This window comes from Myotis davidii, unplaced genomic scaffold (assembly GCF_000327345.1).
Source record: "Myotis davidii unplaced genomic scaffold, ASM32734v1 scaffold238, whole genome shotgun sequence".
Classification (NCBI taxonomy): domain Eukaryota; kingdom Metazoa; phylum Chordata; class Mammalia; order Chiroptera; family Vespertilionidae; genus Myotis; species Myotis davidii.
The window spans coordinates 11517442-11528005 of record NW_006293779.1 but is presented as its reverse complement, the minus strand read 5'-3'; the positions used below and the strand labels follow the sequence as shown (position 1 = coordinate 11528005).

Genomic DNA, 10564 nt, shown 5'->3' with positions numbered 1-10564 from the left:
TAAACTCTGGAGGCAGAAATAGAAAGTGAATGCAGAGAAAGGTGGGAAAGAATGCTATGGAGGAGATTGCCTCTATCCCAATCCTGACCAACTTTGTGATTTTGAAAAACTCACCCATCCTCTTTGCACCTCTATTTTTTCTTCACTTGAAAAATAAGGGAAATGAATTAAAACAATGATCCAATACCTTTCTTTTCTAACATTATGGGAGTTTTATTTGGAAGTGAACTTTAAACTATTAATACAAATGTCAAGATACTACATAAAGCATCCACAGAAATTTTTTCATCCTTTTTAAAAAATTTACACAAACATTTCCTACATAATCCAACACACAACAACAAAAATGATACATCCTTTTTTCAGTTTGCATACAATGGAAAAGCATATATGTCTGAGATATCTAGTAATAAATAATCTGAATTTTTTTTAGTATCAGTCACTACCATAACCAAATATTATTCTGATCAATAAAAATTGCTATCATCAGACTTCTGGTATATACTTATACCATTACTTAATTTTTAGTACTGCTCCACACCTTGGTTCTTCACAATTACTAACATAGAAAACTATTGCAAAGTAGGTACAAGCATTTGCAAAAACAAACAAAATCCCCAGCTTAAAGCATGAATGAGTATGATGGAATTTCTTCCCAACCAATGGACTTTCAAACCATCAAATACCCAGAACCACCCTGGCCTTTGGCTGTGTGGCTTAGTTGGTTGGGGTTCATCCCATGCATCAAAAGATTGCTGGTTTGATTCTTGGTCAAGACACCTGCCTGTGTTGCAGGCTTGATCCCTGGCAGGGGTTGTGCAGAAGGCAGCTGATGAATGTTTCTCCCTTTCTCTCCCTCTCTCTCTAAAAATCAATAAAAAAAAAACTTTTAAAAAAATCACTAGAACTGAACTAAATTTGCCAAGATGGTTTTGCCTAAGTCAAGGAAGAGATAGATTTGTTTTCAACAGAGGAGCTGAAATTAAAAGCCAGTATTAAGTTTAAGACAGGTTGGGGGATTTAGCCATTTGAAAAATAACCATCTTTTTAAAAAATGACCACTAAAAATAAGTTCACTAAATTTATTTTTTAAATCATAAAACATTTCTTACAAAAGATCATTAAATTGTTCACACTGCTCTGAAGAGATGCCAGGGACATGTGGACTATTGTTACATTTCCTCCCTGTCCCAACCCCAAAAAACGTTGAAGTGACCACAAAGCAAAGTGTTCACAATAATTTCATAGGGGAGATTTTCCTTTTTAATCACCAGCAGTGAACAAATATTACAATTCACTCATTCTGTTGCTGTTTCAAAATTTCAGTGTTAGCTTTTGCACACACACACATACACACACACACACACACCTGTTTGTAAGGAACAAAAACATTACATCTAGTAAACAGCAAAGATTCCACTCCACTTCAAATGCAGAACACCTATGAAGCAGAGGCATGCTGGCTTTTTAAACAGAAACAAATAAGGTTTGTCGCTTTTTTAAGAGTCACAGATCTTTTAGAGAAACCTATAAAGGCTACCAATCTTCTCCACAAAAGCATTTTACATATATGCATATGTTATGAAAAATAAGTTGACATGTTTTATAAGATCACAAAAACTTTTAATCTGTATATTGTTAATGCCATAAAAATATCAATAAATTATATAATGTTTAAATATAATTCACACACACACACACACATCCTCTCCATACTTCATAATAAAGAAAGCCCCAAACCCCAAGGTGAAAGAAAAGCATTTAGCCAAAGAAATAAATAAAAGATTGACAGTTGTCATGAAATTCTAAAGTCCAATATCTTCTTTTAAGTCCTCATAACATATTTACTATAAATAGGGATGAAGTTGTTTAAGTTTGGCTTTTCTTGACAAACCAACTCTGATTGGACGACTGCATGTCTTAAGAGGTAGTACTCTTGAAATTCCATGTGAAAAATTACTACCTAAAAATATAAGACAATAAAAGTATTTAAGGGAAAAATTACTCATAGTTTCTAAGATTAAAAATTTTTGATAACTTTTAATCATACTAGCAACTTTACTGACTCCCTGGGTTAAGTGCTTTAAATGAATTAGCTTACTTAATCCTATCTCCATTTTTAAAATGTAGAAACCTCAGCACAAAAGTTAAGTAACTTGGCCAATATAAAATACAAACTAAATAAAATCATCATTCCAGTCAGGCAGTCTGACTTAACAAAAAACGACATAGATTTTTTTTATTTTAAGTATTGATTTTTGAGTGAGAGAAACATTGATTTATTGTTCCACTTATTTATGCATTCATTGGTTGATTCTTGTATGTGCCCTGACTGGGGATGGAACCCACAACCTTGGTGTTTCTTGGTGTATCCGGACAACACTCTAACCAGCTCAGCTCCTGGGCCTATATAGATTTTAAAGTTACACTTGATATAGTGCAGTGATGGTGAACCTATGACACGCGTGTCAGAGGTGACACGCGAACTCATTTTTTTGGTTGATTTTTCTTTGTTAACTGGCATTTAAATATATAAAATAAATATCAAAAATATAAGTCTTTGTTTTACTATGGTTGCAAATATCAAAAAATTTCTATATGTGACACGGCACCAGAGTTAAGTTAGGGTTTTTCAAAATGCTGACACGCCGAGCTCAAAAGGTTCGCCATCACTGATAGTGGCTCTAAACACCATGTTACCTTTTCTTATTAGAAGCTAAATAACTAAACTATACTATTAATGATTATGTTTGATTTCTAATAGAGATTATTATCAATAATAGAATGTAAATGTCATTTTTAAAACAGCTCAAAACATTTCATGAAGATATATCTGTTATTAAATCCGTTAACCAGACAAACAGAATCAACTACCCTTGATAATAAAATACAATACCTCTAAATTTCAGGTGCTTTATTTTTGAAAATAAACAGTAGGATACATATTTAAAGCTAAGAATGTATCTATCAAGCTTTCATCATGCTTTAATGAATTAGTATGATCTTAATATAAAAGCACATTATACTAAAAATAGTGTAATGAACATAACTTCAAATCTGACAAAAGGTAAACAACAAAATTTCTACTAAGTTTAACCAAACAGAATGTGTGTGTACCTATGTAAACAATAATGAAATAAAATTCAAATTTTAACTATATGTAAAAAGGGAGAAAACAACATAATATAGCTATTTACTCATAAAAAATTAAAAACTTATATTGCTAAATTATTTTTTAAACAAAAAGGGATTGTTCAAATAAACCAAAATTGATAGATCATGACTAATACACTAGATTTGGTTATAAATTAAGTAATGTCAGCAATTTATGCTAAGTGTACTTCTACATTGAGATTTTTATTTCAGATCAAAGCTATGATTCATCTATTTGATTACTTTTTCAAAGTATAGCTTTCCCCTTTCATATTCTAATATGACAGATACTTCTGATAATTTTGCAATGGGTGGGACATCACTAAACCAATTTGTATCAACAGTAGGCCTTTTGCAAAGCATATGCCCTTAAACAGTGATTAAGTTGTGGTTGTAAGGATGTGCTTTTTTGTAACCTTGGACTTCCTACCTTTTTATTAAATAAATTATGACCCTTTTTATTATTGCTATATACTGGATTAATGTATTGCATTGTATCATTTAACAATTCTAAATATTCAAACGTACTACCAGAAATGGTTCATTTTAAAAATTAGTATTTAGAAAATTTATTATCATCTTTTAAAAATAATACTAACTCGATAGTTTTCTAAATCCTTGCAACTCATAGTCCACAGACTAGCAGCATCTAGGTGCTTGTTAAAAATCAGAATCATAATGCCTACCCCACAACAGAACCATAATCACTTAGAAAGATACCTAGGTCATCTATATATACAAAAGGCTAATATACAAAGTGTCTCCTCAGTGACCGGGAGTTGGGAGTTCAATCACGCACTATGACACGCGCTGACCACCAGGGGGCAGTGCGGAACAAAGGAAGGCCCCAGCCAGCCCTGATCACTGGCTAGGCCTAGGGACCCAACCCATGCACGAATTTCATGCACCAGGCCACTAGTTTGTATAGAATTTAAAATTAGGGGAGACTGGATGCTGAATGATATTTAAAGCACCTGGCACACTGGCTGGCTGGCATATAACACATGCTCAAAATAATCCCAAAATACTTGCCTTCTCCACAGATAGAGAAGAAAGACACAAAAAGTTTACAGGATGTTACTGGAGACTTAAGTGGCAGAAATTTTAATTGGAGGCATCATGATGACAAGTGAGTAAGTATCAAAAACCTTTCAGCACAATCAGGAGTTTCCTAATGCCTTTAAAACCACTCCGTATAAACAGGTCTTATCCCACTTCCCAGTGTCTCTCAACTATTCCTTTACACCATCCATTTTTAACAAGTCTCGGGAAGATTATCCCACTTGGGGATAATCTTTGTAAGTAAATCCAAGACAACTATCCTAACACAATATTAAATAATTCTGGCTGACCTCACACATACTTTATAATAATGAGGCACTTTTTCTTGTAAAGACACAGTACAGTAGTATAGGTTCAAATATTTCCAACAAATGTAACATTTCTTTTTTTAATTTGTGTACATAACTTAATCTTTCATTTCATCCATTTCATTATCACAATTATAATGATGAAGAGTGTGGGTGCATGTTCCCTAATCTTCCTCCATTCTATCTCAAAATTAACCCAAGTTCTTCCTTTCTTTCTGTCCTAGAAGAAACAACTCCTATCCTTTCCAGGCTAATTCTGCCCCTGCTTTTATTTTCATAGAGTATTGCTACCTCAGTTATTCTCTTCATTCATGGGAGAAGAAACTACCTGTGGGCTTTTTATCTTCCAGGACTTGGATTAATATTTAAGATTATTTTATTGCAAGCTTAGAAAAAGGAAAAGATGCATTATGGAAGTGACTGAATAAAGGTTCCACGAGCAGCATCCTACTGATGAGAAGCCTGGAAAATGTTTTGAGAAATGATGAATGTTTTGGTAAATATATTTCACCTACATCATTACTCTTTCTAGCTCTGGTCTTGTGTAATACCAGCAGTTTCTGACCGAATAAAGTTTTAGTCATTTAGAAAACAATTACCCAATGTAAATCCTACCGCTGTGTCTCATTCCACTGGTACTATTATAAGTTAGACTAGACGTTAGACTTGCTGTGTTTTATTCTGATATTGTAAACCTTTTAGGCAAATGATGAGGCTAGTTTAACTTTTCATTAGTTTTGTTTAATAGTAATCAAAATTTAAATTCCATAGTCATAAATCATGTTCATATATCTAAATGATACTAAATTTTTAATTACTAAATAAAATGTCTATGTAAAGAGCCTCATAATAAATAAAGAATAGAGAACATTGATGATAATTATATAACTGTGAGCAACATCTCATCAGTGGAAATTCAACTTAGTTAAATGCCTTTTTTGTTTTTCCAATTAATGTTACATATATTAGATTGTATATTAAACATGTATTACATCTATCTTATTACGTAGTTATTTCAATGCATCTCAGCATATAATTAAATAGTTTTGAAGAGCACATTTCCCAATAATATTCTAAAGCTAATATTCTAAAATGTTATTTTAATCTTTAGCCAATTTTTAACTATTAGAATTTGCTCCAGTACATTATTACTATTTACAAAGGCAAATCTTTATATTTATTTTTCTAACAACTTAAGTATATTTTCCTTATACTGAAAGATACAAGAATGCAATAATTATCTTAGAAGGTATTCTTGAAAATAACCAAAAATCTTACCTCCCTTCACTATATAGTTAATTCTTTCTTCCTTAAATTCATCAGAAGAAAAAGCAGGTCTTTTGGGTGAGGGTTTCTCACAATCTGAAAATAAAGATCAATATATTACTGTAAAAAGTAAGTTTTATATAAAATGTTAATTCTAAACAAATTACTTTTTCAACAATATTTCTCCCATTGGCTCCTAATATTTAGAAAAATGCTTCAAAACTCCTTGAAAAAATTTTATCACTTGTTATCTTCAAGTTCAACATATTTAATGTTGGAACAGTTCTTTATATAAAATAATGTGCACAATAAACATTGCCCATACTTTATCTCCCTTTTGCCAAAATTATATATTTGGCCAACACGGGGAAAAAACATTTTAAAACTAATTTTGTACCTTCCTCAGAAGTCGAATAGAGTACGTCTTCCTCTGATGTTCTTAAACAGGAATGTGCATTAGGAACTTCCTGTTCTCTGCTTCTGGGTTCTGTTTCCCAGTTAAATAAACTCTGGTGTCTTTTATGCATATTAGGACCTGCTTTAGCATCACAGAGCAAAGAAGATTCACAGATTTTGTTGACTGTACCTATTTTCAAATCTTTTTTTATCTTTGTTTTTACCGCCTCCACAGCATTATTTTCTCTAAAGTAATTTTCTTGCCCATTGTTTGTTTCCACAGTGCTTAGAATTTCATTTTCCTTACTGATTTTGTGAAACATACGAAGTTCTTCAAGAACTAAATCAAATTTACTTTTCATCTCAAAATCTTTGGCTATTGTCACAACTTCTGTTGGTAAACACTTGGCAGTTAAATCCTGAAAACATTCATTGTTCCCTATACTCAGATCAGCTTCAAATTGATGTTTAACACATTCTATAGAGTCATTCTTTGGATAAAAATGCTTTAAATTAGCTAACTCACTTTCTTGCAAAATACTCTCATATTCCTTTTTGTCAGCAGGATTAAGTTGATTAACATATTTAGTTTCCTCCACGTTTACTTTCCTACTCATTAAGGAAACTGGTTGCACAGAAAAAATGCCATCCATTGAATAAAAGCTATTTTTCTCTTCCTTTTCAATCTTAACATCTTTATGAACTTGGTGACAGTATGTTAAACTTTGGGCTATGACATTCTCTTCCTCCATTAAAATTAAGTCATGTCTTTTTGCTTCAATTTCACTTTTTAGCAAGCTCCCAAAATTTTGAACTTGAGTTACAATCATGGGATTGGTTTGTTCAGCACGTTTTGTGCAGTGGTTTGCTGGGATGGCTTGTTGCCTAACATTGAAGATATCTTCAGCAATGCACTTACAATTAAAGCTACTAATCTTATTATGCTCCTGTTTTCTTTCAGTAGCTACATTTTCATTGTACATACTTATTTCATAAAAGTTTTCATTAATATGTTCATAGTTGTTCTGTATGAATCGAGGAAGAGAATTAACATGTATTTTCACAGTGTTTGTACCACACTGAGCCCAATTTTTCACATTCATTACTTGTTCAGGACAAGTCTTACTCTTGTAACTAATTTCATTCCTATCATCAAAGTCCATTAAAACGATATTTTTAATTGTCATACTAAAGGAATCGATGGGTTTTTTCTTAAACTCTTTGAAAACTTGTTCAGTTTTAAACAGCTTTTTCTCCTCTAACATAGGTTTCATATTATCTCCTAATGGTATTAAAACAGTTAAAGTCCTTCCTAGATATACAATCTGATTTTTCACCATAATATTTTTTGGATAATTCAAACACATTATCCATTTGAAAATGCACCCCTCTTCTAATTTAGAATCATTTTCAGTTCCAGTTAAAGAGTCAAAGTTATTGAACAAAGAAGCTATGTTGGTTTTCAATATGATATGTAGAGATTTTGAAACACCGGTTTGTAAATATATGCTTAAAATGTTATTCCTTCTATTGACATTTATATTTCTAATTCTTAGATTATGAACATCAGTTTGCTTTAGACACTTCAAAATTTCATGCCAGGCTAAAATACTATTATCTGCTTCTTTTGCTGAAATGCTTTTATGGAAGTAAAACCTTTCTGTAATGAAATTCACCAAAATATTGCTTAAATCACAGTCTTTTTGTGAAGTATAATATTGCAACGGCAACTGTAGCCTATTATCGCTTTCTCCTTTACCACTGAACCAAAAAAAATTTATTAAACTTTTTTGGCTGCCCAGTGTCCCCATCATGAGAAGCTGTGGTTGTTCTTCGTGTGTGTTCATAGCTTTTATATCATAACAATCTTCTTGGCTTAAAAGAGCTGTATCCGATGATTGTAGCAAATTCCACTTTTCTCCAGTTTTCTTCATATTTTCACAGTTAGTTTGGTAACTATACATAACCCAGCTGTTTTCCCTATTTTTTCTCAAAATATGTCTAATGCTATAGCTCTTGCGCTGACGTTTTCCTAATCGGGTGGCTATGTGACCGTCCAGGCTTGCTCCTGCTTCCTCCCAAGCTGCACTGTGCAGTGAGAGGGTGAAATTCGCCCCAGGATCCCTGACGTCAGACTCGACGCCCCTATAGTGATCGCACCGGAAGCTGATGGCGTTCTCCCCCCTCACGCAGACCCTGTGCTCGCTGGCTGAGCGGGCGCCGCTGTCACCACTTTCAGGAAACAGAGCTTCTGCGTCCACCATTTCTGTGTCGTCCAGTAACTTACGCCTCTTAACAGTCAGTCTATTTGGGGGCCAGTCGATGTCTGTGAAACCCGTAACATATGTCTCGTTTTTGTCGCCCTTTTTCTTTGTTCTTTGCTTTAAATGGACAGGGGACAGTGTGCTCTTGAAGTCCGTTGGACCCTTGGGGAGAGGCCCTGCGCTGCTCTCTCTGCAAAACCCGGGCTCGGTGATGCTCGTGCCAGGCTGGTTCTGAGATCTGGGCGTTTTCAGCATGGATGCCGCCGCCATGTTACTTTCCTTTTTATTGGGCTGTGTGACGCTGCCAGCTTGGCATCTATCCTCCACTTCATGAGATGTGGGTTTGGGTTCCTCGTCAAAGGTGAGGCCCCGCGACAGATTTCCTGTCAGTTTCCTGTCACTACTGTCTTCCTGCCTGTTGCCTCCCCCTGGGACTGCATATCGTCGTCCAGCCTCGTTCGCAAGGCCTTGTATGTGGCGCAGGGACATGTGGGGCCGAAGCTGCCCCCCCTCCGCGTGGGATCCGTCACCGCGGGGCCCACGGACAGCCGCCCCGTCACACAGTCCTGCCCCAGAGAACCTTCTGGAAGCCCTCGAACCAGAATGCAAACTTTGTGAGGGGGGGGACTGCAAGCCAGCATTCATCTCGCATGGGCTGTTTTGGCATCCCCCATGTCCCGTCTGCTTCCCGCCGGAGTTGGCGAAAATCACGTCAGGGGACAGGAGCAGCGCCCTGAAGGGTCTGGGCGACAGCGCCCATTCTTTCTCCACCTCCGACAGGCGAGGCACCACAGGCAGCCTCCACCCCGCCTCAGAGGCCCAGTCCGGCTCCCCGAGGCGGGGCCGCTTAGTGGGGGGGTGGGAATCAGGGTCTGGAGGAGGCTTAGTGGGGGGATGGGAATCACGGTCTGGAGGAGGTGGGGGACCAGTCGGCTCCCTGAGCTCGGCAGCCGGCGGCGTGAGGCGCGTGAGCGACATGACAGAGAACTGAGGGCATCTGTCGGAGGTTCCCGCCAAGCTCCAGTCTTTCAGCCCAAGCGAAGAGGCTCCGCCCCATCCCGGGCCACCCCGGGCACGCCCCCGACACGCCCCTTAAGGCCTGGACTCAGTGTTATCTTTATGGAAAGCCCCGCCCTAAACACGCCCCCCCAACGCCCCAGCTTATCCGCCCCGCCCCCTCTAAGTGCCGTTCCGCCTAGACCACGCCCCCCGGACGCTCTCCTCCACCCCACACCGAGAGCTCCCAGTGTCGCTCCCAGTGTCGCTCCCTCACACCGAGAGCCGCCCTGGCCGTTATGTGCTCTATTTTTAACGCCTCTTGCTCCAGCCAGGACCGTAGCTGCTCTAAATCGTTTCTTTCCTCTGTCAGAATCTGCATCTTTCCTCTGTCAGAATCTGCATTCTTTTTCTAATTTGTGAACAGAGACGGCTTGACATTTCAACTTCTCAACTTCCATGTTTTCCTCGGGGGCGGCTTCCCCGCGGCAGCTCCCCAGTGAGCGACCTTTCCAGTCAAACCCTGCAGCTGTGCCCGCAGCGGGCCAAGTCTCTCTGCGCCCGGAAAAGCCTCCTTAAAGCTGCTCATCGCCTCGGTGGCGCTTGATGTCGAGTGTCCACTTCACTAGGAAAGTGTTGTGAGGGAAGGACAGTATTTCCGGGCAAAGTGTGTGAAAATTATTACCCAGAACATGCCTGGTCTTCACTTTCAGGCTGTAGGAAAGGTTTTCCCACCTGCTCCCAAGCTTGTGGGTCAGGTTACCAAAAGAAACAAATTCCATGCCTCAGCTACGCCATTTTCTTGTGAGCAGAAGTAACAGAGCTCTGGCTAATGAGTTTCATAAACGTTATTTTTCTTTTCCTTCAATAATTTCCTAAAATATTTTATTATTTCCAGTTCATGGCCGAGTTTTGTCAGTTCCGTGGCCACAGAGTGATTTTCAAAATGTGTGTTGTTATTACATTGGTGTTTATTAGGAAACATGTCATTACTGTTCAGCAGTCAAAACCTCAGTCCCCTGGATGGCTGTTTCGCAGGCGGGAGGCCTCAGGGGCCCTGGTAAAACAGGAATAAGAATGACAATGATGTGAGCAGGAACCCCCATTTCAGGAGGTGGG

The 10564-nt window shown here is 37.5% G+C and overlaps 1 protein-coding gene across 1 annotated transcript; it reads right to left on the bottom strand.

The window, feature by feature from the left end:
- Positions 1 to 1742: 1742 nt before the first annotated feature.
- Positions 1743 to 9427, bottom strand: RAD51AP2 (RAD51 associated protein 2). Its single transcript, XM_006767604.2, has 3 exons — positions 6187 to 9427; positions 5802 to 5885; positions 1743 to 1963 (listed from the first exon to the last, which is right to left on the bottom strand). The coding sequence occupies exons 1-3, from the start codon at positions 9425 to 9427 to the stop codon at positions 1848 to 1850; spliced, it is 3441 nt and encodes a 1146-aa protein (XP_006767667.2). The 3' UTR covers positions 1743 to 1847.
- Positions 9428 to 10564: the final 1137 nt, after the last annotated feature.

What these genes read in the sequence shown, in the direction of transcription:
- RAD51AP2 (XM_006767604.2), bottom strand. Translation starts at nt 9,427, where the DNA reads ATGTCGCTCACGCGCCTCACGCCGCCGGCTGCCGAGCTCAGGGAGCCG. An exon ending in CTATTCGACTTCTGAGGAAG is followed by an intron (nt 5,886 to 6,186) that starts GTACAAAATTAG and finishes CTTTATTTTCAG; the next exon opens with ATTGTGAGAAACCCTCACCC. An exon ending in TAACTATATAGTGAAGGGAG is followed by an intron (nt 1,964 to 5,801) that starts GTAAGATTTTTG and finishes TTATATTTTTAG; the next exon opens with GTAGTAATTTTTCACATGGA.